Raw genomic sequence first — 27,727 nt, 5'->3', positions numbered from 1 at the left:
TTGTAAGAATTTGTTTTTGCGTTTTTTGTTATGTAATCGTTATCATTCTTTGGGGGGAACAATAAAAAGTTTTTATTCATTCATTTAATTTTAAATATATTTGTTGGTAATAGTCTGTTATTTGATATAAATAAAATATTTATATTTCATTTTTTTATGCAACTTAGAATGGCAAACAAGCTGATGGCCTACCTGATGGAAAGTGGTAACCGTCGCCTATAGACATGAGCAGTACCATAGACATAACAGAGTATACTGTTTCGCCCTAGATACCCCCCCCCCCATGCGTTGCTATTCCTGAGGACTCAGGTGTTATACCTCTGTATCCTGTAAATTCACTGCCATATCCCACCCTTCAAACCGAAACAAAGTCATACAAACACAACTGCTTCACGGTAGAAACACGAATGGGACAGAGGTGCCCAAGCAAACGACTTTTGTACAAAGTCTCCCCTGGTTAATTGTAAAATAATAACAATAGGTAAGTTAGTACCTACGTATTTGCTAGTCATGCTTCTGTTGCATGGTAATAGAGCTTCAATTGTTTTTTGGTTCTGTTTTTTTTTTTTTAAATAAGCTATAATCTATGCGTTTATTCCAAAGGGAGAGGCAAAGGGCTCTGCATATACAGCTCATGTCTATTGTAATAATTCTTTCAAATTATTCAATTTCTGTTGAGTTATGGCTTCATATAAGGTGAAGGGATTAAATATGGAACTTCTTTACTCGAGGATTTAAAAACAAACGACCCATTGTGGTTAAAAATAAAATAATGACTATTTTTTCATAAGTACATACATTCGATTTATTTACATAAAAAATACGACAATAAACTTTTATGCCGACTACAATTATTACAATTAACTAGAGGAAGTACTAAAATAAATAAAATACGAGTAGGTATGCTTTTATGGAAGCAAATTTCAATATAAATTATCAAGTATCCATTTTAGGAAGAACGCCACTGAAGAGTATACTCCTGGTTTTTTGATACCGCATACTGAAGGACCGAACGATACCACACCCACTAAAAAATGTTTCGGACCATCAGGCGTGTCATATACCTGAAAAAATAAAAAATAAAAAAAAATTTTTTGATTGTAAAAATAATTTCATTGATAGAAAACTAAGATATCATTAAGTAATATCTATAGTTTATCAATATTAATTTCTTATTTTTTTTTTGATTTTTTTTTGTTTGGTTGCCAATAAAACTTTCTTTCTTTCCTTTCTTATTAAGTATCTATATTTTTTTATGCATTGATATCCATATGGCATTGTTTATCAAACATTTTTATGTTGCAACATTTGAGAAAGTTAAAAGTTAAGTAAAAAATCTTGCGACTCCGTTACTATAAAATTATAATTTATTTTTCAACAAAGAGCAACCCTTTAATAACAAAAGTGACTCCTCAAGCGTCACGACCCCCGGTTGAGAAACGATGCCCTATGAAGACGAGTTTGAACGGGCATATCCGCAATTTGGTGTGGTCCGTGAAAGTAATAATACTGACCAGTCAAGTTTTTATGAGGAAAAACCTCGGATGGTAACAAAAGACGGTTGCTGACCTTCATAAGCGGACCTCCGGAGTCTCCCCCGCATGCATCCTTGTTGTGCTGTGCGCCCGCGCATATTTCCGAATGGGACACTTTGAATTGAGCGCCGAAGTTACTGCACATATCTGGGCTCACAATTGGTAACTACAATGGAACGACAATAATACTTAAGTAATTGAATCTTATGATATATTGTATTAAAAAAAGATTTTATGACGTACTAGCTTTTTGCTCGCTACTTCGTACGCATATATTTTGGAAGTAGGAAAGCCAATATATGCAATATATCACGTAAAAATTAAAAAAAAAAAATATTTTTATTTACATTGGTTTTACTACCTATCTTATTTTTTAATTTTTCATAAATATTTCCAATGTGTACAAACATTGTCTAGACACACTATTATTGTATGAATATTTAAGAAAATGTATGTTCATAGACATAATTATAACTGCATATTGTACCTATGTGTCAATTATTTTTAATTTTTTTTATAATTCCAATTTTAATATAAGTATTTTTGTTACTGTCGGCATGTCCTACTTCGTTCAATATATCATTATAATTAACAATTGCCTATTTTTCCTGATCTCAACCCTAACAAATACTATTCTTAGAACTCCTAATTTCTTGAGTTCCGCTATTTCAAATATTTAATATATGTTTCTGTAATAGTAGGTAGTACTAACAATAACCACTTGTAGAATATTCGCTCGCTGGTCGGTGGTCATGTTCATTTTGCCCCAGCCGGCAACAGTCACCAGTTCGCCAATTTGGAGGTCAGCCACCTGCTCCCTACTTCGAAGCAAGCATATTGGCGCTACGTAATCTAAAAATAAATTTATAGAAGCTTACAATTATTTTATTAAATATTAATTAAAACTAACTGTAAAGTTCGTTTATTGTGCATGTGTATTTTAGATATAGGTCACGACGAAGACAAACTGTAGAATTGGTAGGTCGAGTGATTATTAAGCACTAAGTTCCAAATCGCCGTGTGGTCTCGGCATAGAATAAGCCACCTCTTCCTTTCCCGTGGGTGTCGTAAGAGTTGCCTAAGGGAGGGCGAGGGACGGGCAACAGCGTCCCTCTCAAAATATCTCTAAAAGCCTAACTGCGGTTGTCAACCCGCCTGTCCAGCGTGGCAACTACTGGCAAAACTTCCCTTACGGAATAGGCTTATGCTCAGCAGTGGACAGTTAATGGCTGAAATAATAAAAAAAAAGCTCCAAATAAATATTCATTTATTTGTTTAATGCACCGATGCTTGGATAATCCGTCATACTCGTGAACGGATTTGAAGGAACTTGCAAGGATTGATTTTATTTTAATAGGGTCCTCACGGTACCTTCGTTGTTAATTGTTTATATTGTTTATATTAATGTTTATCAAAGACAAGGCATGCTGTAGTTGCTATAAATCTAAGAATAGATAGACCTAATTTACCAGTGTATTGTATTGAAATGATTAGCTGTATCTTATGTTGGTAACCCTATAAATAAATAAATTACTGAGTCACATTAATGAATTTTATATTTTATTAAGAAATTTATTCGTTTATTCTCATTAGTAAAACTACAAATAAAATTGTATAACTTATTTGTTATGCAAGTGTTTTGTGTAATGAATAGCAGGTATTTTCAATCGACTTAAAAAGAAGAGGTTCTTAATTGAGTTGTATTTTTTTGACTATGTAACTTCGTCGTTTATAAACTGATTTGAAAAATTCTTTTTTATCTGAAGAGATATACTCTATACTATTATATACATTAAAAAATCAATTACGAGTAATAACATCAGTGTTTACCATTTAATTCCACTGGGGATTCTAACTCGATGATGGCGATGTCATTGTGGAACGCTGGCTTATTGAACAATGGATGATTCTTGATTGACTTCACCTTCCTGTCTTGGACGGGTGGTGCGCATACATTAATTTGACAGTCGGGGTTTGTTTCCGTGTTATGCTCTCCCAAACGAACAGATGATCTGAAAAAAAAAAAACGCTTTATATTACTTTAAATATATAAAGTGAATCTAAAAAAGCATTTAAATAAATAAATAAAATAGTATACACTTTGACTCGAGTCTTGGCTCAATTCGACTCGGCCATAAAAAAAAAAACTTGAACGTTTCCTAGGAGGTATGGAGGTTCCGTATGGTTACTAGGTTTTTTTAAAGGGTGATAATATAATGGTAAACTCGCTTGCGCTATCGATATATGCTATCGAAGCTCCAGTGAGAGATGATAGGTGAGGATGAAACAAGTAATTTGGTCCATAGTGAGGAATTCATAAAGAATTAAACGAGATGGTTTCCAGGGGAAACCACATAGAAGTCGTCCTATAGGATAAATTGCTAGCAATGGGGCTGTTAGATTATCATTATTACAAACCTTTTCCCCCGTAATCTGACTACGGTTAACTCTGTATGCAGGAAGCAAGGGGTATGTTAGTAATGCTGTGAGGCCGTTCCATTCATCATCCTCATCATCATATCGGTTTTCAACTGTTCACTACTAAAGATAAGCCTCCCCCTTTAGAGCATTTTGCCAGTAGTTGCCACGTTTGGCAAGCGGATTGGCTACCGCAATTAGGTTTTAGATATTTTAAGACGAACGCTGCTGCCCATCCCTTTGCCCTCCCTTCGTCTGATTCATCCTCATCTTGTATTATTACTCACTGATGCCTGACTGGCGTATATCGTCAGGGTAGGTTACAATTCCATATCCAATATGCAATTTGTCTGTATTATATTGTATATTTTTTATAAACTTGATGATTATCAGTGAGTATCAGCATACATTTGAAATTAATTATATTCTCAGAGGAACTAAAATGACCGAGTTTAAAGAGACGTCAAATTTAAATGGAATTGGTCCGGTTATATATAGCTTCGAACAGAAATTGTGACAAGGATGAGGAAAAAACTTTCGAGTGGCACCGTCGTACTAATAAGTGTAGTGTAGGACGACTCGCCACTAAATGGGGTGAAGACCTCAAATATTTCGTAGGGGATCAGTGGACTCAAGTGGCGAGACACCTTCTTTCCTTGTGGGAGTCTATGGAGAAGGCCCATGTTCGGTAGTGAATATTTATCTAACAATGAACACATATAATTAATGGTTTTTTTGTTAAATAAAATTAACATTTATCCATATTCTTTCCAATTTCCCGTGTATTTCCCTGCCATCATCATTATTGTTATTCCAACTGTTTATTAATGGCTGGAATATCATAAAACACGAGTAGATATCGATAAATTATAGTAATTTTACGTAACAGAAAACAATTACGTGATTAAATGTGTTTATTATGTTTCATTTATTCATAGTTTTAATTTATTTATTGCATGTATTTATCCTATTATTATTATTATAAAAGTGAATATTTTTAAAGATAGAATGTTTGTTATTAATTTAACGGTATGAAAGGTATAGTAAATACATACATAGGTGGACCAAAAGATGAAGTAACATATATAATTTTTGAGCATATTGGGAGACTGTAAAGCTCACTCAGTTGATAAAATATGTAAATAAATCTTTTTCTATTATTATATTTTTTATTGGCGACTCTACGTATAGTTAGGTACTTAAACTGTCAAAAGGACATATTATACCTATTTACCCTACCACTCGTATTGTATAAAGTATTAATAAGTGATAAAATACTACTTATTATTACGTAGTTTATGAGATTATTTTAAAATTTATAGTCATCGTTATTATTGAACTTGGAAATAAATTACGTCATGTAACAGAAGTATTACCTATACTTATTAAATATAAGTAAATAACTTATTTTGTTATAACATTGATGGTAAATAAGTGTGCAGTCTATCTGATGGTAAGTGACTAGGGGCAAAAGCGATTATTAATAATGGGAATTAATAGCCCCATTATTAGCAATACACCCTGTCAGGTCGACCTCCCCGTGGTTCCTCCTGGAAACCATCGTGTTCAATTCCAGGTGAATTCATCACAATGGGCTAACTGACCTACCTTTTCATCCTCATCTATCATCCCTCACTGATGCCTCACCAGCGTATACCTTTGGCATAGACGGGGTTCCCGTAACACCGGAGGAACAGCAGGCAGCCATCATAATTGACACTCACAGTTCGTATCCGTCGTCAGCGGAAAGGAGACAATGTGCAGCGGTGATGACGTGTTGATCGGAGACCAGCACTCCGCCACACAGCCAATCTAGGTCATCTTCATCTGAAACTACAGGCTGTTACCATAACATTATTGTAATAATAGACTTAATAAACAGTGCCCTTGGTTTTACACAGCGCTATCTTGTTCTAAACTTAACAGAACTTGAATTATGAATTCTAAACAACTGATATAAATACTTAAATACTTATTTGTAAATACCTATTTAAGATAACATACATATAAAATGATCAAGACCAATACAAACAATCATAGTCTTAATATATATAGATATATTTGTATTGTACGAGAATTGAACCTGCGGCCCTTGAACGACAAGCGTTATGTTCAACTGTTACACTACCAAGGTCGTAATAATAAATCTATTTATAACATTCACTACGTTACTAGCTAGATTCTAAGAATTTTGGTTATTTTTAGCGAAAACTACATATGGCTAATATTAATGTTATGTAAAGCAACTGTTTGTTTGTTTTAATTTAATTATAAAAGGAATATTGTGAAAAGAATTACAAAATTTTAACAATAAGTTCCTTTTAAAACTTACATAAGTAGTAGTAAAAGACAGCATTTTTCAAAATGCGGCCCTCAAGAATATAAATATGAGAATTAAAGTATTTATGGATTTTTTGAATAGAACTAACTACTGGATATATACATGCCCTTATAATTTATTATAAACACTCTTTAATAAAATTTGTATTCAGCATTTTTCCAAATTCAACCCCTTAATGTGTTAAAAAAGGGATGAAAGTTAATATATTTTTTTTTCTAAGTTGATTTAAATGTAAAACTAAGAAAGAGATAATAATCATGAAACATGAACAAAATTCGATTATTTTCTTAAATAATACATAGATTTATATTCAGATAAATAGATACAACCGAATTGAGAAGCTCCTTCTTTTTGAAGACATTTAAGTAATAAAAAAAGGTTTTAGAAGACGTATATTTCAGATCAGAGCAGTGACACAAGTGAAATGTAAAACAAAAGATAAATATAATCCTATTGTAAAAAAGGTAAAAAACTGCCAGATATTCTCATGGTATCCTAACAGGTTGACAAATGAGTACATACGTGTATAGCCAAGGCGAGCGATCCAAGGGAATTGGCCCAGGGCTGCATTCACCCCGCCTATGATCCGGTCAGCGGCGCTGTCCCCACAATCGAACGCGTCCAACTTGTCCCAAGTGGGGTGATGTGACACCTCAAGCAACCTATCTACATTATACACATACATACATTATATACATACATAACACATTTAAATATCTGATTTTAAAAATTCTTTATTTAATTGAATATGCTTCATTGTGTTGTTGTTAGTTTCTTTTTTGTAACTTAAGTAACTACCACCAATAATCATACGTGCTATTGTTTTGGTCCTTAATATATTTTTACTTCATTATTCTCTTAATAGCTTTTAATATACAAGTGTAAATATTTCCTATTCTTAACACAGGTTAATTGTAACGGTTATACTAAGTTTTAGTTAATTCTAACCATTTATGTCCATATATAATTAACCTTATATACTTTATTAAAAACTTTTCCGTTCCCAAAAACAACTAGTAAACCTGTAGGATATATTTTGTGTCGTAATAGCAGGTAGACTATTCTTGTTTATTTTTTTTGGGTGAAAATGAAATGGTAACCTCGCCTGCGCTAACGGGATACGCTGGCGGAGCACCAGTAAAGGAGGACTGATGACAATGAAAACAGGCCAGTTAGACTATCATGATGAATTCATCAAGAATTAACCATGATAGTTTTCAGAGGGAACCACGAGGAGGGCGACCTGGTTGGGTATATTGCTAGCAATGGGATTTTTAGTCTCCATTACTAACAATTCCTTTCCCCCCAAATCTCATTATAAAAGTACTTTATATTATTCAAAGTGGATTAAAGATTTCTTGAGCACTGTGTATCAGTAATATAATAATAAATATAAGAAAATTCGATGCATAACTTCACCATATAATGAATATACATACATATTGCCTATAGGAATATGATTGTTAATCGATTTAATCAAGCAACGGCATGACACGTTACACATATTATTGATTAGGTTAACTGCAACGATCATTAATAAAACAATTAAAATGTATGACAGAAACAATCAGAATTAGTCATGGGAATAATATCGAATCGCTGGTTCGGTTGTATGACCAAATTAATTACCTATCGTAAGGGATATTACCTATTTCGGTAAGATCATCAAACCGTTCCACTTACTATCTAATGAAGTCGTTTGATCATCGGCATCATTTTGTGTCACAATAATTAATATAAAGCAATACTTCCACTGAATCATGACGAGCTTGTTTCTTTTCCGTGTCTACTGAAGAAATATGTACTTTGTATACCTACAGACTCATGACTGGAGGTTTCATGGTTAAAACTGGTAATATTGTATGGAATTGCAATGATTGCGATAAACAATTGGATCCGGCCGCGCTATCGACTAAAAGCAGAGTTAATAACAAATCGTGTCTAAACGTTTGATGCTAATTAGAAATAGGAAGGCAATATATTTTCATGTAATCAAGTTAGAGTACATCAAATTTCTTATTAGAAGATCTATTCAGTGCTCACTGCACAACAGCATAAGAGAAGATACAGTTATTTAGATAGTAGACTCCGTAAGTGATGAACTTTCACATTTATTTATAACTACTGTGATATAGGTACCATTTTAATATAATTATAATGAACAGTTTTGAAATGAATTATCTGATTGGACAATATGCTTATATAGAGATAGATATAGATATATAGAATAGATAGCTTTATCTTGAAATGTTTTTGTAAGGTTTTCCTATACGTACGAGTATATATACATAGTAGTGCTCGCTATAGAAGTAAGTTCAAATTTGCAGATAATTGCTTGTAAAATAACAAATCTTTGATAGTTTTAAATAATGAAGTAGATGTTAAAGAGTATAAAAAAGATTATTAAACATCATTAAAATCATTGAGTTACGATAATATGATATTATAAAACTTTTGAACTTAGCGTATTCCCCGGTAGCAGAAGTTATTATTGTGTTTCCTTCCTGATTTTGAATACCTGAGAGTTTCATATTAACGTAGTATATTGACTTTTTTTAATACTGACAGTATTAAAAAAACAAATATTTTAGAAACTGTAAACGGTTTCAAATTAGGATAATAATCCACTTATTCATACATAAGTGTGGACGAAGAAGTAAGCAGCAAAAGGCTACAACCTTCCATCCTTTTATTTTTGCATAAACCTAAATAGATTCGAGTTTAGATGACCATTAAATTAACACTGATAGGTTTCCATAGATTTTGAAAAGGTTCAGTATAGAATAGTAAATTAATATAATAGCATAGTTATCACAGACAATTATGTATGCAATTATATGAGAGAGACACGTCCACAGACCTAATGTTCAATAAATTAAAAATAGAGAAATTTACCACAGAATATATTTTCAGTAATATCGTATGTAATAAAATATTTAAACATAAAATAATATTTCATAATTAGTCTCCTGCGAGACTCCATCCATCAGAAACTAAATATCTCATTTTCTTCATTTTTACCCGATTACCAAAGAATGACGTACAAAGATTTCATGACAATCATTTTGTAAAAAATTTGTGAACTAATATGATTTTATATAGAAAATTTAAGTTTTACTAGAGCTTTACATATCGAATATATTTATTTATATTGTTTTGTTTATTAAAAAACTTGAACAATATTTTATTAGTTACATAGCCATGTGTATTTCTGCATTTATATGGGTGCAGCGTATTACATGTAATATATACATAGATCATTCAGCCAACTTTATACATTTACAAGGTAATTTATATAATAATTATAGGTAAAGTTTTATTAATTTATGTTTCGTAACTTATGCAACACAATATTATTTGCCTTAGTCATGCAAAAATATTCACCATGGACACGTTATATTATGGCGTCTTATTGCAACCATCCAAATCTGACTACAATTTTACCTTCTTTAATGCGCTTGACACACAGCACTACGTGTCGTGAAATGAAATGAAATATATCTATATAAATATATGACAATAATCTTCAACCTTTTACACTCAATTTATAAAAATATTAATACTGATACAATTCTCAATTGCATGATTCATTGTCAAAAACATTTATTCAATGCAGTGCCATAAGAATTCTTATTGCAGTATCTATCATAAGAACAAGGTAGTACTTCGCTTCCAAATTTGTATAATATATATATACGGCCAGAGTTTTAACTTAAAAACAAAGACCACCCATTAGTGTTCAAAATTGCTGAGGACGAATAAATAAAATACGATAATCTACATATGACTTTTAAAGGCTGATCTCAAGGGCTTTCTTTTACTAAACTCATCTGATTTTCGAAGATATGGGAAGAATAGGTATAGGAAAACCGCAAGTGCATATAGTTGGTGACGTATGCATGTAAGTTTGGATCTACTTATACCACAATTATTTTTTTCTGCAACGGAAGTTTTTTTTTACCTTATTAAATGAGTCAGTAGGGGATCCACAGATTTTTAACAATATTTCGAATGCTTATGACCACAATTAACAATAAAGCAATAAAATAACTTCCGACATATTCTACGAATATGTCCACTCATTTTATACGTTGGTTGTCATAATTAAATTAATTGACTGTCAAGAATTTCTAAAGAATAGCTTTAATAAATAAAATTATGTTAAATAAAGTTGGATTACCCAATTATAATTATGTATTAATGTATATATGGACTGATAATATGATTGGTACAAAGTGTAAGCAAGCAAAAGTGCAATATGCAACGAAAACCGTTATAAATAATACAGTAAGCATTTTTAACAAACTTCATAAAGAAGGTTGTTAATTTGACGGTTTGTTTTCTTCCTACACGCATATGGATGAAAGATGTATGTTTTTCTAGGTTTTGATACTGAAACTCATGTGTTAGTCTCATAGTATTTTTTTCGTAATTGAATTAGTTTTCTTATAGAACATAATGTGAAATTATTTTTATATTAATTTGATCTGTTCTCAAAAATATTTGTTTTAAATAATACAAATACATAAATAGATAAATATAAGTCATACGGCTGAATCTTACGCGTGTCTAATTAATTAGCAATACAACGACGTACATGTTTAATATATTTCAAACTGTTAATTTGCAAATGGAACAATGTAATGTGAGTATGCATTAAATAATTTAATATATAATTATAATTTTATCAGCAACTAGTTAAGTAGTGAGATGTAAGCGAGCGCTCGCGTACCATTCACTGGATTTCCGCGGAGCCAGTATGGTAATGACCGTCATCTCGTTATGTCGGTCGCCGACGTCCACCCACTTCGTTATTCCGTCCTTATCTCGGTTCAGACGACACCGTATCATCTTCGGAACGGCGTATATGCAGACGAAAATCTAAGTGAGCAGTATCGGAGTATAAGGAAAAACGGGGCAATACATAAGCGGCGTGCGGGCATTCGAAGGCATCATTTGTTTTGACCCCCGATAACCCGTGTGTACACTAATGGAATGAATAAATAACACAAGTGACTTGTACGGATTTAATTGTACGTGTTTATAGTGCAATATCCAATTAGTGACATCATTATAAATTGTGTTCTTTTGACATGTGGATACGAGTGTTTTTATCAAATAAACTTTGAAACCGAGTGAGACCCATATGATGGCGAAATTTTGTCTGTTGACGAGTGTCCTCGTGCCTCTACTGCTGCCAGTGAAATGTCGTAAGTTTAGTCGTTAATTAAAACTAATCGGAAAATCTACTCATTTGCGCTCAGACCGTGGATAAAGCGATTATATCGTACATGCGGGAACCACTGCATTAATTATATTAGGTAAACGCGAAAAATATGCAACTGCAAGACAAAAATCAAGATTAAAATTACAATATATTAAGTCTAATGCATTAGACCAACCTACGTCCAACAGTGGACTGTTATGATGATGATTAAATTACGGCTAGTAGGTAGGCACAACATAAATATTGATGAACACAACAGAATCACAGAATTGTATTAGGTACAGCTAGTTCAATGACAAATTTTAAATAAGTAGGTATCTACTATTATAATATTCATTGTTGTCTAAATGATGTTTCCTTCTTAGTTATAATGCAAAATAAATATAAATAGGTTATTTGTATCAAAAGATCATCCGATGATCCGAGTATCACTAATATTTAAAAATATATATAATAAATAAATATTATTATATGTTATACTTATCGATAATTAATTAATTAATTTGTAGGAATTTATAATGAATTTTGACATTCCAATATAATTTTTTTTCACTTTATAATCGACTTTATTCCTAAATATCCTACTAATATAACAAATGTGAAAGTTTGTAAAGATATTTGGATGTATGTTACTTAATTAAATTTTAAATAATATAAAATTTGCTACACTCGTATATTACGAGTTATCGCAATACACGGAATACTTTATTGATTCACATGGTTATAGTCTCAGGATACTGCTAGGAACAAAAGAAGTTTTAAGTTAACGATTACATACTTACTTGCTTAGTGGGTTACACAACTTACACATAGAGAATAAAATAAATAACTGAAATAATACAAAAAAATTAACTACGAAAATCAGCTACATTTCCTAGAAAAATAATAATGTATAACTAGTTGCAAAAAATAAACAAAACTTGCTAAAACTTTATTTTCCTAATTGAATAACTATTTATAGATTTCTGCAAGTAGTTAGTGGGAAATAATCATTTAGAGCATACACTTTTTTATTGAATTACTTTAAATTTGTTCATGAGTGTATATAGTATATATACATAATCGAAATTTGTAGATTATTATGCATTTAATGCGCGAAAGACTTGCCGTGAAGATGCGATAGATAAATAGACATGGCCTATTATTTGTTCACTTATGAGATAAATTTAGAACCTGGTCTTTCTTTTCTCTTTCAGTATTCGCTGGCGAAAGTTGCATAGCTGATAATCAGTCGGGTACATGTGGTCCTTTGGACAATTGTCAGCCGATTCTAGATGAAATCAAGAGAGCGGGTAATCCGATACCTTTTCTTTTGAATAAGAAATTACAATCTCTCACCTGTGGCTTCGATTCTCACGAACCTTTGGTTAGTACGGATTTTAATAATAACTTTATTATAATAGAGGGGATTGTTAGTATACGCTAGTATAGTGACCCCATTATAATGAATAATAATAATAACAAATAATTTTTATCCAAGTATTAATAATAAATTAATATATATTATATAAATCTACCACCCAGTTGGGAAGAAATACAGTTGTTGTTGTTTTTTTCGTTATTAATAATAGATATACCATATATGTATACCTTCCTGGAAACCAACCTGTTTAGGTCCCGGTAAATTTCTCATTGTTAAAAGACGTAACTACATTTTCACCTACTATTATGGCCATTTATATATATGCCAGTGTATGGCAGACGGGGCACCATATTTTCATCTGTTAGGTCAACCTTCATGTAATGCTCGCTGAAAACCGTCAACCGACAATCAACCGTAGTTGATTGATTAATTCATAGCGAATTAGCCACGATGTTGAAACTAATTTGAGTTCGTCCTAATTATTTCAATCTCCCTACTTCTCTACCATAATATATGGCTCCATCATTCATATCATCATAACAACTGGCACAGGAAGGATAATTATTCCATTATCATTCAGAAAAAATCGTAATAAAATGTGTATATTTTTTTTTTTATTTTTAATATGTAGATAAAATGTCTTTTCCTTATGTGAACTAATGTATTAAGTATTTTGTTATTGCTGGATACCTATATTAATCCTTTAAAGGAAAATATTATAAATAAATAAGTGTTATACCTATAACACTTATTTATTTATAATATTTTCCTAAATTAGTAAATTAGAAATTGAATACCTATTCAATTTCTAATTTACTTTTGCGCAATGGTATGGAGGGATAAACACTTTTTTAACAAAATTTATTAAACTCAAAAGGATGTCGTGAGTTTATTAATATTTATAGTGGTCAATAGCGGCTAAAAATTATATTTCTATTATAGATATAAAAATTTATAAGACAAAAATAAAAAAAAAAAAACAATAAACCAACCATTCCAGTATCACTCATGCATCACTTGAACTTATATTTTTGTCTTTAGCTTATCAATACTCCGTCAATTGAATGTTCATTACATTAGGGTTTAACACAAATTTTTCTTAATAAAAATGGTATAACAATGGTAATTTTAAAATTCGCAGGTATGTTGTGTCACACCCACAGATTTCAATGAGGATCCCGTGTGGTCGAATATAAATAATACACCAAACCGGGGCAAACCTAAACCCAATCCTCTGAACCATCCGTCGAATTCGGAAGACTATGACATTGAACCATTCGACGAAATTCAAAACCATCGTAACTTTCATCTCTTGCCATCTAGTTGTGGTATATCTGACAGTGACAGAATAATTGGCGGAAAAAGAACCAGGCTGTTTGAGTTACCTTGGATGGTGCTAATAGCCTATGACTCAGGTAATTTTTTTATCCTTTTTCTTTATGCGGCTGGAAATGGTAAATCCATCCAATCATCTGATGGAAAATGGTATCCGTCGCCTGTAGACTGTATTACCTATATACCGTTTATATATTGCCATTTCTGACTAATATGTTATGCTACCATTATCTATAATTTTATCTCCACAACCTATTTTTAATTCTACATGAATTAAAAATTGGGCTGTTTCTGTAGTGAAATAGCACAGCGGAGAATATAGTGGAGTAGAAGTGAAGAACAATACGTAAATACGATAAAATCTTCCTCTGATACTTAGCTAATGTTTTACTTATATTAAGAAGGTTTGAGAATAATATTCAATTAATATTCCAGCCCGCGGCAGACAGCTCAATTGTGGTGGGACTTTGATCTCGGAATGGTATGTGTTGACCGCTGCCCATTGCGTGTCGTACTTAGGATCAAAACTCAAGTTGTCAGAGGTAGTGCTTGGGGAACATGATGTAAGGAAGGATCCAGATTGCGAAAAAATTGAGGACAAACAATACTGCGCACCTAATGTCCGGGTAATTTATTATTTATTCATGATTAAAACAAAAAGCAACTATTTAATATTTTATAGAAATTTCGTAGTTGTATCTATTATAAAATCAGTTTGTATTAGGAATTCTAAATAGAATAAATTAAATCGATCTTGAAATAAATTGTATAAGATTGGCAATTTTATAGCATAGCATAGGAGGATCTGACACTGAGAATAGAAAGAGATTTATTTTGAAGGCTCACCTTTTCATATTTCTTACGCTTATGCTTGAATAGTACAAACGTAATACAAAAGTATAAATAAGACCGCCTTTTGTACTACACTATACATATTGAAAATTGTTTAACAAATCATGTTATGTTGGTGCAATAAAGTGTTAAATAAATAAATAAATAAAAAAAGTAAATAATTCCTGTTACATAACTATCTAGTGTCCGAAAAATTTTTTAGAATCTATATATTCATTTTTCTTCTGTCCCAATTTATTATTGTATGGTTTTTATATCGCAGAATATCTTAGTTTGAGGATCGAGTAGATAGTGTGATTGTGTGATACTTATTTTTTTATATTACTTATTATTTTATACAACAACTTAATAATTTATTCACAGTAATTTCTTTAATATCTATGTCGCTGATCATGTGATAGGTAATGGTTAAAACTTTTTACCGTTAGCTTATTTGCCATTCCACGTAATAAAAATAAACCTTTCAATGTATGAAATTATATTGAAAGGTTTATTTATAAAAGTTTGTAGTATTAAAATACCTACTTAATAACTTTCGTTGGATGTTATACATAGGGCATTAATGCTTTTTTTAATATGTATGCCAAATTAAACTCTTTGAGCAATTTCTTTGATATTTTAACACTTCCAATTTAAACCTAATGATAAAATATTGATTAAATAAAATATATTTCTTACATTTTCAGAATGTGGGTATAGATGAAATTAAGGCACACCCTGGTTACCGACCACAAACTCTGTTTGATGACATTGCCTTAATAAGGCTATCTGAACCAGCTGACTTTAGTTTAGGTAAGTAGAAAAAATATCATTTATGGCTGACAAAGGGTTGGTCATGTTAGTCGAAGAGCTAACTACCGATGAAGAAGAAGAGTTATTGAGAAGCAGTTCCGTAGGTGGAAACGTAGTGTAGTATGATCGCCACTAGATGGAATGATATCGTCAAAAGTTGACAATTACAAAAATCGTTTTTATGGCAGTTCATGCAGGTCATATTTCGTAATGGCCGGTGAATAATTCAAATGATGATGATATCTAGATATTCAATGACTTAAGTACCTACTACTAAATATAAGATGCTTTGAGGTCGAAAACAGTCACAAGTTATTATTACTTTTTTTATTCATCTGCCACTGTGAATACCCTAAGCTGTACACAAGTTTAGGTCATAAGTCAAATATGTTTTAAATTTTTTTTTGATACATGTAAAAGATAATTAAGTGTATTCGTCTTTTACTTCACCCAGACTTGATTAAGGCTGGAGTGCTGAAACTTACAACATCCATTATGGTCTCGTAGTTAATTAACTATCCAGTGTAAATTATTGGTTCCGCTTTGAATGCCAAAATTTCTAAATTTATTCTTAAATGTCTGTCTTACTTCGGCAAACGAAATTCGGGTATTAAATAATACACTTACAAAATAAAATAAAAATGAAACTATAAATAGATAAAGTAGTTCAAGGTCGACAGAAGTATTTTATTTTGAATGGCTAACATATTATATGAAAATATCATTTCGTAAAAAGTTTATTATAGAGGTTATTTTACAAGATTTACAGATACTATAAGAATAAATTTACATAAATTAGTTTTTATTTATAACAGAAGTTTCTATCGCTCTTTACAGATAGCATGGGGCCAATCTGTTTACCATTTACTAAAGAACTTCGGGATAAGAATTTAGTGGGCGTATCTGCGGAGGTAGCCGGCTGGGGCGCTACTGAAGACGGTTTGCAGTCTCCCGTGCTGCTTAATGTGGAACTACCAATACTCCACAATCAAGACTGTGTAGACGCTTATAATGGGTATGTCACATAAATATCAAGAATGTTAATTTTTTTATGCAACTCAGAATGGCAATTGAGCTGACGGCCCATCTGATGGAAAGTGGTTACTGTCACCTATAGACATGAGCTGTACCATAGACATAACAGAGTATACTGTTTCGCCTATGACACCCCTCATGCATTGCCATTCCTGAGAACTCATGTGTTAAGCCTTTGTACCCAGTAAATTCACTGCCATACATTGTCATTTCAAATCGAAACACAGCCATGTAAACTGGATTTACGGTAGAAACACGAAAGGGACAGAGGTGCCCAAGCAAACGACTTTTGTACAATGGTAAATTTTTAAGTTCAAATTCAAGTTTTAAAGTTCAGTTTTTTTTTTGCGGTTTGGAATAGTAAACAATGTAACGGCCCACGTAATGTAAAGCCGTTTATAGACATGACCGGTACCGTGGTTATTACATTATATGGGTGTCGCAGTATATGTAACGCTCATTATACACTTCATGCGTTCCTATTCCTAAGGACTATGGAGGATTATACTGAGATCTATATATTTGTTGTGTTATGAAAATTTTAAAACCATCAAAGAATCTATATAAGTTAAAAAGTTAACGATTTACATTAGGTAGTCCATTTAATTTTAGGGATCCATATACTAAATAATTTAAGATATTGTTTCAAGAAATAACACCGACTTCAATCGATTTTGACAAAATTTCTAAAAATATTTTCGCTTACACAATTTTTTTTTAAATCTGTTTATACTCGTAAATGACGAAGTTTTGAGGTAACAAACAAAAAATAAAAATATAATCGAATTGCGAATGTTCTCTTTTTTGAAGTCGATTGAGAAATAAAATCGAATGAATTATTAATAGTATTCGTAGTTTAGAATAGGTTCTCGTACTATGCTTAGGATTCTATGTAAGAATACTTGTATAATTAATATTAATTTATTAAATACGTTTCACAGTCATTGACGGCAATAAAAACAAACGTTTTAATATTACATCCACGTGTAACCTGTTTTGTTTTAAAACTAGTTTTTACTAACACATCTTATCTGCGTCACAATTATTGGAATAGATCGTACTTGCCCTACCGTTAAAAGTTCAATAGTTTTTTTTTTTTTTACTTATAATCATTCTATTTAAATTTCCATTTTTATAAATTGATGACACGAAGTCAACCTTTAACTTTAATTTGATATAAACGTTAATTTGTTTGTTTGTTTTTTTTTTATAATACGATTTATCACAAAACCGCCAACTATAACCAGTTACACCAGTTGTAGGCTCACATTCTATTTTAGATAAATGTAAAAGTAAAAATAACCGGATTGACTTTCGTTTGTTATTGTTATGAATGTGCGTCATATTTTAAGATTTTATTGTAAAATTTTATTTTTTAATGTTCATACCCGGGTTGATTTACATCTATTTTAGTTGAGAATGTTCGACATTTTAGAATCATCCGGGGCCCTTAATAATTAATAGCTATGACGTAAATGCGGGCCTGACTAAATCAATCCGATTATTTTTACAATAAAAATTCCATTTAAATAAATTTTAATTTAACATTATTTTTAATTTAGAATATTCGGTCAGCTAAGACGTCAGATAATACAGTACATTTACAGGGTACAGAGGAATAACATCCGAGTCCTCAGGAATGGCAAACGCATGGGGATACCTCCCATGCGGCGAAACAGTATAATCTGCTATGTCCATAGTACTGTTCATGTCTATAGGCTAAGGTTACCACTTTCCATCAGATGGGCCGTCAGCTTGTTTGCCATTATAAGTTGTATAAAAAAAAGAAAAAAAGAAAGGTAATTCTGTATGTATTTGGATGTTATTTATATCATATATATTATTGTATATTTGTTTTTGGGTGGAATAGAATGGATGAACATGAAATGATAACCCCGCCTGTGCTAACTGGTAGGGCACTAGTGAAAGACTACAGGCGAGATTAAAAGTTGATCAGTTGGCTGATCGTGTCGTATGCATAATGAATAAACTACGATTATTTCAAAAGGGGTACCACGTGAAGGTCGATCAGTTATGTATTGTTAGTAATGATATTTTTATACCTCATTACTAACAATCCCTTTCCCCCTTATTAGCGGATTACCTACTCATATGAAGGGTTTTGTTCTCTGAATGTCAAGAACCTAGGTCGCTTTTGTTACATACAATGGCTTTTAATGTAATTTATTGAACGATGGCTTTACGGGCTATCCAAAGCACGAATCAAGTAGCAATCGTTTAAAATTGCTTCAAAGAAGATTTTGAAACTTTAGAGGTTCAGACTGAGAATCCATATTTTTTTAATGGATGATAATGGAATGGCAATCCCGCCTGCGCTAACAATATAAGCTGGCAGGGCACCAGTGAGGGATGACAAGTGAGAATGAAAATGCCGGTCAGTTAGCCGTTAGTAGTGATGAATACACCTGGGATTCAGCATGATGGTTTCCATGGAGGACCACGTGGAGGTCGACCTGACAGCATATATTGCTAGCAATAGGACTGGTAGTCCGTATTACTAACAATCCCTCCCCCCTTATTGGGATCTTCGGACCGCAGTCGAGCGCTGCTTAAACTGTCAAATAATGTAAGAACGCTTTTTTTACAGATCAATTCGGATATATGACAGTCAATTATGCGCGGGTGGCGTCCCTGACAAGGACTCTTGTGGTGGTGATTCTGGAGGTCCACTCATCTACCCTGGCATCACTGGGAAACTTGGGCTGCGCTATGTTCAACGAGGGATCGTGTCTTATGGGACTAAACGGTGCGGCATCGGCGGGTATCCTGGTGTGTACACAAAAATATCCAGTTACATGAAGTGGATCCTGGACAATATGCGAGAGTAAAGTATATAAGATTGCTTAAGTACACAAGAACAAAGGAAAATGCGAAGACCTATAATATTCGAATGTGGTCCACGCATTAACTTGTTTTGACTAGTCCTTCAAATAAGTTTATAGTGTAAGTATGCAATTGATTTTTGTGTGTTTTATTTAGAAATATATGTCATTAGAAAATTATAATATGTTAAAAAATAAATACTTAATGGTCCCAAATCATACAGCGTCCGTTGAAAATACTCAGAACAATACAAGTAGAGCAAATTCATGAATATAATAATAATAATTATTTTGTAGACAAATGGTACAACCATTCTTAAACTAAGCGTGAATACTATTCTCTAAATAGGTAAATCTTGTAATTTAGGATAAGCAATAATTGTATTGTATGAAGAACGGAACTGTAATCAACAAGACTAAGATAGAATGAGTGTAAAACTACAAATAAGTACCTACTTAGAATCCATAATAGTGTAAGCCACTCACTCATGATTATGGTAAGAGAAATATAAGAACGTATAAATGTATGATTGGAATTAAGTTTCACGATAAATACAGACTTAATGTTTTTTAAATCAAAATAAAAAAATATTAGAGTGTGGAAGTAAATCTTATTGTTTGTAAAAATAATATTTAAAATTATCGCACAATCAGTCAATCAGTCAAATGATAACAGACTTACAAACAATACAGTCAAATTAAGAATCCTCTCCTTTTAGAATTTGGTTAAAACGTAATAAACACTTAATTAAGTTACTTATTTATTATTTTTAAATATTAGATACCGATGATATCAGTGTAGACCTATTAACATTTTTTTTTTATTTTATATTTATTATCTTGTAGTAATAGTATCCATACTTTAATTATGTAAAATAATCATTTGAGAGGATTATATAAAATACGGGGAATATGTTTCCTAGTCATAAAGCCATATTATTTGTAAATAATTTAAATTTTTGGAACAGAAGGCCATGGAGGAATGTACAAATTTTATTGTACTAATGCCATAATTTGCCGAAAAATTGAATTTGTAATTGTTTTTATTAATTGTGTTAAATAAATATACTCATGCTCAATTATGCAATAAATATAAGTGTATATAAGTATATATAAGCATATTCTAAAATAAGTTCATGTGCAGAATTTGATGTTTATGTAGATAATATGTGCATTAGCCGACTTTCTTTAAGTTTAATAGTCTTAATAAGTCAGGACCTACTTATAAGCATTGTTGCCTAGAACTACGATATTCCACATACCTAAGTACCTATATACGAGTAACAATATAATATCATGTATTTTACAAGGTATATTTAAAATGTAAAACATAACGGAGTTATTAACAATAAAAAACCCAATGTTAATGCAAATTGATAATAATTTCATCTTGTGCTAGGTTGTGATTTTCTGAGTGACTGATAATTAAAATGTACTAGTAAATAGATTAATTTTAATAACAATATTGTAATTAAGGAAGTACTTAAACTAATGGATTTGATGAATACTTAAGTTTACAAATATATTTGTTAATAAAAAATATGTTAAAAAAGAAGTCTGATAAGTGTTGACATATTAGGTATATTAAAATAAAATATTACGCCATCTTTTTTATTTTGTCTTTGAATTATTTATATTCGATATGAGGAAATTAATCAAAGATTTTCTGGATTATTAATGAATAATTTAAGAGAATAAATATATCGATATAGTCCTGAAATACTAAGTAAGTATTTATAATTGAATTATATATGTATAGTTTGTTTCAATAGAATTTAATAAATATGTAAATAAATGAATAATTGAGCCGATTATAAGACGAACTCCTAAGATTCAATAGTAGTACAAATAAAAAATCAATTGAACGTTTTAACTTGTCGCTGATTTCATTTAGAGAGTATTTCTGTGATTATTTTGACAAAACATAATTACGTTTTTATCAAAAATTATTGAATATATATAATAGATTATACATAACCATGGACTCAATAACTCTTTTCTCGGAGATCCTCCAACATCTATCTACAACGTGAATCCTGTTTTGGGGCTATAACTTTATCGATCGATATTTAAAGTTGTTATCAAAATTGGTTCAGAACTGGCTAGTATATTGAGTAACAAGCAGAAAAGTAACTACCAGCGAATACCATTAGCATTATTGTATCTCCTTCAAACATGCTATAATGGTGCAAATGTCTTATATATGATATAACGTTCATACTCGTATGTTTTTTGACATTAGAATCTTTGTGATAATGAATCATTGTAGTATATGCAGTCATACAGTCAGCAGTATTGAATAACAAGATTTGTTGAGAATATTAAAAAAAATGTAACTTAATTTGAAAAATTGTTTTGAGAAATAATTATATGTCTATAAATGCAATCACCTAGATAGGCGTATTGACTAAAAATGTGAAAATTTTAGTTAGAAAATATACCATATTGTAAATACATAGAACGTTTTTTATTTTTATTTATGAGGGCGAATCCGCGTTGTAAAAGTAGTGTCCCAGAGGAAGACTTTGTACAAAAAGTCGTTTGCTTGCTGTCCCATGCGTGTTTCAACCGTGAAACAATTGTGTTTGCATGGCCGTGTTGTGGTTTGAAGGGTGGCATATGAACATGGGTACAGAGAAATACTACCTGAATTCTCAGGAGTGGCAACGCATGGAGGGTATCATGGGCGAAACAGTATACTCTGTTATGCTCATGTCTATAGGCGACGGTTACCACTTTCCATCAGGTGGGCCGTCAGCACCTGCAATGCCGTTAGTGTTGTGGGTGATCATGGGCGGCGGTAGTCACTTACCATCAGGTGAGCTGCATGTTCGTTTGCCCCCTGTGTTGTAAAAAAAAGCTTGTTTGCCATACTAAGTCACATAAAAAGTGTTCAACAAGAATTTAATATGTTTGTAATAGAAAAACGTAAACATCATATTGTATAATGAAATCAATTGTTTCGATTTATATACTGATTTTATACGCTGGTATAAATAACCATATTAGAATCAATTTTCATCTTATAACGTCTTTGAAAAATGGTATTTTCTTTCTTGATTTCAATCGATATATGTTACGTTTTATTCGATATTCTAGAATATAAGGTCTTATTCCAGAAATATATAATTATAATCATTTACATATAGTTAGTTACTTATTTGACGCATTTTATAATATTCATCAGTGAATTTAGGTAGATCAAACGCCATTTTAATATAAGTTATAGAGTCTTAAAAATACCTTAAAATTCTACTTTAATATTAACAAAATTAGTAAGAGAATGGGACCAATACGAGATAACACTTTCTATAAAAAAACTATTAAAACAGATCATAATTGACAAAGCTATCACATAACATACGAGTATACACTAAATAAAAATTCATACATACCTACTGATATACATACATTTTTATTGAAAACCAGTCTAACATCGTCCTTTTTGAAGAGGGTTCAAAAACCTCGGAAATATTCATACAATAAGGCTTTAATTCATTATGCTGACCGAACAAATTTTTTATAAAGCGGAATTCTTTATACAGGTTATATATTTATATTTTTCTTTGTAAACAATAAAAATATACGAGTATTTAAAATATTTTCCTTTATATTTTCGTTTCGTGTGTAATGTAAAGTTGGTATGTTTATTACCTCATAGCGTTTTAACAGTTTAACCAATCAGTATGAAATTTGATATGGGATGGAGAAAGATATATCCCGGTAACGCGGATGAAGTCGTGGATAAAAGCTAGTATAAGAATGAAGATATTTACTATTTATTGTTTTTAAATTATGCGAAAAATGTATAACAGCTAATTTAATAAGATAGATTTATAATATTGTAGATAAGTAATAATTTATTATCAATCATATCATTTAAACTTTCTTTTTCATATAATAACGACTAACCCTATATTACGGGGGGAAAGGGATTGTTAGTAATGGAGACTGGGAATCCTATTGCTAGCAATATACCCAACCAGGTCGACCTTCTTGCGGTTCCCCCTGGAAACTATCATGGTTAATTCTTGATGAATTCACCATGATGGGCTAACTGGCCTGTTTTCATTCTCATCGGTCACCCTTCACTGGTGCTCCGCCAGCGTATCCCGTTAGCGCAGGCGGGGTTACCATACCATTTTCACCCATCGTAAAGGGTATACAAAGTGGAAACCCACTGATTTTATATCAATGGGTTATTATTAAGTTCCGGTCACTATACTTAAGTATAAATAGGGTTTGAAATAACGAATCTTGAAATAGGTTTAAAAGATTGGCCAAAATTTTTAATAATATTTAAAGAGAATTTTTACAGTAGAAAATCTATTTGGTTACGGTTACACAAGAAACGTCAAAAATTATTCGGCCAATCCTTAATTAAGTATAATTTTTATTACTATCAAATTTTTATATTTTTATTTGACTTCTCTGAATATAACGTATATTTTTATAATAATATTTACATCCAATTTTTTCCAACGATACTTATTAATTACTTAGTAACCTAAAACATAAACCAATCATAGTATCTGCGGAGCTGAAGTGACTCAAGATCTCATTTTTCAAGGTACAGTGTACATTAGTTTCTACTTTAATGACGCTCAGACTAACAAGAAATTAAAAGAGTAAGCAACTCTTTTAATTTCTTGTTTCGAACTGTTAAAAATGCAGGAAGGTGGACAACTAGATCATATTTTCTATCCTAGAACTATTTACGGCTATGAACTAAGTAAAAACCTTGTGAAAGAGAATGCTATGTACTATTCTTTTAGTAAGTAAAGTATTTGCATTAACATTCAATTGGTTATAAAAAATTGAAAAAATATAAACTGTAACAACATCGTCATCACACTTAGGTTGTTATATGATCAATAATAATATCACGAAACACAATGGAGTGATTTGCTATGGACCAACAAATTAACAAAATAATGCGATACTAAATTTTCATAATACAAGTATAATGTAAAATATGAGGAAAATTAATGATTCTCTATCTTGTGTAGTATGTACGAGTAAAGTTTTTATAAATATTGTTTTTTCTTATGTATTTTACAAACATATTTAATATTGAAGACGACCAACACATGAAATGAAATGTTAATATAAATATTCAATTAGTTACAGTTTATGGAGATAGTAAATCATATGAAAAAACAATTATTGAAGAAATGGGACGAAACTTACAAATTTTGGAGTAAAATATGCGACGATCGCTTTAGGTGGCAGCTGTTTAAAAGCAATATTTTCTTCACAATAGGCTTCAAACTTTTTGGAGATATTTCGAGACATGTGGCTAAAGTTTCAAAGTCTTGTGGTAACCAATTAAATGAATAGAAAAATAATTCTCTCTTTTCTTTACCATAAGTTTTTAGTTGCAGTAAAATCAATAATAAATACTAAGATTTTCGAAGTTTTCTCTCGAGACTATGAGAGTATTGGGTTCTTCAACAAAGGTGTTTTAAAATTTCTTCAGGGTCGACAATGAACATGTGACATCCCTAGTGTTATTCAGACTTGCTGTATGCTTTGTTTGCCATCTTCGTGGCAAAAAAAAACAACATATATTTATGAACTTTTAATGCAAATAGCAGATCCTCGTTACAAATTTTGTTTCGCTAACGTATATGATATGTTTATAGGTATAAATATTTTCTTATAAAACATTTTTATGCATAATAAATTAACAGAAGAACGATGTATAATTATTTTACAAAAAAAAAGAATCTGGTATTTAATAATTAGCCATTATCATATTAGCCATTAACTTCCCACTACGGAACATAAGTCTCTCCTACCGACTGCTTTTGCCATGAGGGGGTTTTGCCTGTAGTTGTCATGCTTGGCAGGCGGTTTAACAACCGGAGTTAGTCTTTGATGTTTTAAGAGGGACATTGCTGCCTATCCATCAACCATTAAGTTCCCTTAGTCGCCTCTTGCAACACCCACGGAAAAAGAAGGGGTGGCTCAATCTATGCTGGGACTACACGGCAACCACACGTTACATACGAATCATACGTTCAAGAATTTATGTTACAAGGTTCCTCCTGCCCTCGTAATGTATTAAAGGGAACAAACCCGAAATCATAAAAAATGAGACAGTGTCTTTTATTTTTTTAATGGGTGATAATGGTATGGTAAAACCACCTGCGCTATCGGTATACACTGGTGGGGTACCAGTGAGAGGTGATAGATAAGGATAAAAAGGCAGGTCAGTTAGCTCATTGTGACGAATTGAATGATAAATTAGTCACGATAGTTTCCAGGGGGAACCGCGTGGTGGTCGACCTAATAGGGTATATTGATAGTAATGGGGACTAACCTCCCCATTACAAACAATCCCTTCCCCCCAATGAGACAGTGTCAAAGCGCTATACTACTTTGGAGTTGATGACCCTTCTATTTTGAATTGTGATGAAAAATGTGTGTTGTAGTATTTATGTTGATGAAAGGCAATGATTCAAAAAGAAAAAGTATCTGATTTTTAGCTAAAGTACTGGCAAAACCATTAATATTTTAATTATGCATTTTTCAACCGATTTTAAAAATATGTAATATTGAATAAGACTACACTGTCCACAGTGGAATCTTTTTTGAAACACTTAATAACGACAGAAATATGAAGTAAATATCACCTTTGACAGTCCGGTATTTCCCTTGTTTAATATAGTGATTCAGATATTTGACCTTTGATCTCTGAATAAACGTGTTTCACACGATCTAAACCGTCCGTCGTTCTAACTGTGCGACACTAACTTCCAAGGAAATGCTAATTACGCTAGCTTTCGTCACTTTTGCTGTAAGAGGCTAGCTTGGTTGTTTGTGTTTTCTAGTTTTTGTGGAATATAACTGGTATCTACCGCCATGGTGGAATAACTTGAACGATGACAAATGCTTGCTTGATTTTTACTTTAGTTATTGATGTAATATTTTTTAGCAATATTAAAAAAATCAAAAGATTTTTCTTTTATTTACAACGTTGTCTTTCCGCGCATTTGGCGCTCATGAATAATGAGAATGTCATATGGGGCTGGTTTTCAAGCAACTTCAAAAAGAAAACGGTTTTTAATTTGGTTGCATTTTTTTTATATTTGTTACCTTATAACTCCGTCCGTTGTGATCCGATTTGGAAATTTCTTTTTTTATCTAAAAAAATATACTTACAGATTTGTTCCTTAGAAATTTTATTGAAATCAGTTTAATAGTTTATGAGTAGTTTTTAAATTAAAATAATTGTTATTGCCACAATTGAAGTCTATTTTTTGTAGAAAATCAATCTTATTTCCACATGCTTAACTTTGAGTTTGAGTACTTAGCTTTGTTCTCAGCATATAATGACGTGGGATCCTTTGTTTTCAAGGTGATGTCTGCTTCATGGAAAATATGAATAATACTTTTATCTAATTCTTGCTAATATTATAAATGTGAAAATGTGTTTGTTTATCTTTAAACGGCTTAATAAAAATTGGTATACATGCACTATATGAGGTGAAGAAAGACAGGCTACTTTTTAACCTCGTTAATGAACACGTCCGGGTCATACGAACAAAATCTCAGATAAATGTTAATATTATAAAAAAGTACATTGTATACAAACTGGTGAGTAAGTAGTGGGCATGCATGTAAATTATTATTATTTTCAAGCAACTTAGAATGGCAAACAAGCTGACGACCCACCTGATGGGAATAGAGGATAGAGGTGCCCAAGCAAACGACTGTACAAAATCTTCCTTTGATGTATGCAATAGCCAAATACAAAATTATATGCAGAGTATTGAAAATGGCGAACATACCACAGTCTCAGAGTAAATTTTAAATCTTGGTGCAATAAAGTGTAAAATAAATAAATAAAATTATTAGACCTTTGAAAAAAATATAATTATAACCGCGAATAGTATCTATCCTATTACTTACGTTATTACAAAGTGTAGTAAAGCTGGAACCTACTTTATAGTAACAACAAAAAATAAAAATTCAGAAATC

At 31.5% G+C, this 27,727-nt stretch overlaps 2 protein-coding genes across 3 annotated transcripts; one reads left to right on the top strand and one right to left on the bottom strand.

Annotated features, from left to right (window-relative positions):
* Positions 1-766: 766 nt before the first annotated feature.
* Positions 767-8,201, bottom strand: LOC113519799 (CLIP domain-containing serine protease HP8-like). Of its 2 annotated transcripts, none has more exons than XM_031914209.2 (7): positions 7,978-8,201; positions 6,817-6,960; positions 5,678-5,780; positions 3,366-3,547; positions 2,248-2,387; positions 1,570-1,701; positions 767-1,064 (listed from the first exon to the last, which is right to left on the bottom strand). In XM_031914209.2, exons 1-7 carry the CDS (start codon positions 8,054-8,056, stop codon positions 924-926), a joined length of 921 nt encoding a protein of 306 aa, XP_031770069.2. In that variant the 5' UTR covers positions 8,057-8,201; the 3' UTR covers positions 767-923. The 2 variants fall into 2 exon arrangements, with proteins under 2 accessions (XP_031770069.2, XP_026760812.2); XM_026905011.3 differs by having other exon boundaries at positions 769-1,064; positions 5,678-5,786.
* Positions 8,202-11,038: 2,837 nt separating this feature from the next.
* On the top strand, positions 11,039-23,619 carry LOC113519641 (CLIP domain-containing serine protease HP8-like). The gene is made up of 7 exons (XM_026904784.3): positions 11,039-11,504; positions 12,718-12,887; positions 14,026-14,299; positions 14,655-14,845; positions 15,758-15,863; positions 16,701-16,878; positions 19,507-23,619. The coding sequence occupies exons 1-7, from the start codon at positions 11,441-11,443 to the stop codon at positions 19,745-19,747; spliced, it is 1,224 nt and encodes a 407-aa protein (XP_026760585.2). The 5' UTR covers positions 11,039-11,440; the 3' UTR covers positions 19,748-23,619.
* Positions 23,620-27,727: the final 4,108 nt, after the last annotated feature.

The sequence above is a fragment of the Galleria mellonella genome, unplaced genomic scaffold, assembly GCF_026898425.1.
Source record: "Galleria mellonella isolate WM207_F2 unplaced genomic scaffold, CSIRO_AGI_GalMel_v1 utg65, whole genome shotgun sequence".
Lineage (NCBI taxonomy): Eukaryota > Metazoa > Arthropoda > Insecta > Lepidoptera > Pyralidae > Galleria > Galleria mellonella.
The sequence above is the reverse complement of the archived record's forward strand: the minus strand, read 5'-3'. Positions and strand labels throughout refer to the sequence as shown.

Bases quoted from the DNA above. Each gene is read 5' to 3' on its own strand.
- LOC113519641 (XM_026904784.3), top strand. From the start codon at position 11,441: ATGATGGCGAAATTTTGTCTGTTGACGAGTGTCCTCGTGCCTCTACTG. The intron at 14,846-15,757 runs GTAATTTATTAT...TTACATTTTCAG, and splicing joins ACTGCGCACCTAATGTCCGG to AATGTGGGTATAGATGAAAT. The intron at 15,864-16,700 runs GTAAGTAGAAAA...CGCTCTTTACAG, and splicing joins ACCAGCTGACTTTAGTTTAG to ATAGCATGGGGCCAATCTGT.
- LOC113519799 (XM_026905011.3), bottom strand. From the start codon at position 8,056: ATGATTCAGTGGAAGTATTGCTTTATATTAATTATTGTGACACAAAAT. The intron at 1,702-2,247 runs GTTAGTACTACC...GTTCCATTGTAG, and splicing joins ATATTCTACAAGTGGTTATT to TTACCAATTGTGAGCCCAGA. The intron at 1,065-1,569 runs GTCAGCAACCGT...TTATTTTTTCAG, and splicing joins CCGGAGGTCCGCTTATGAAG to GTATATGACACGCCTGATGG.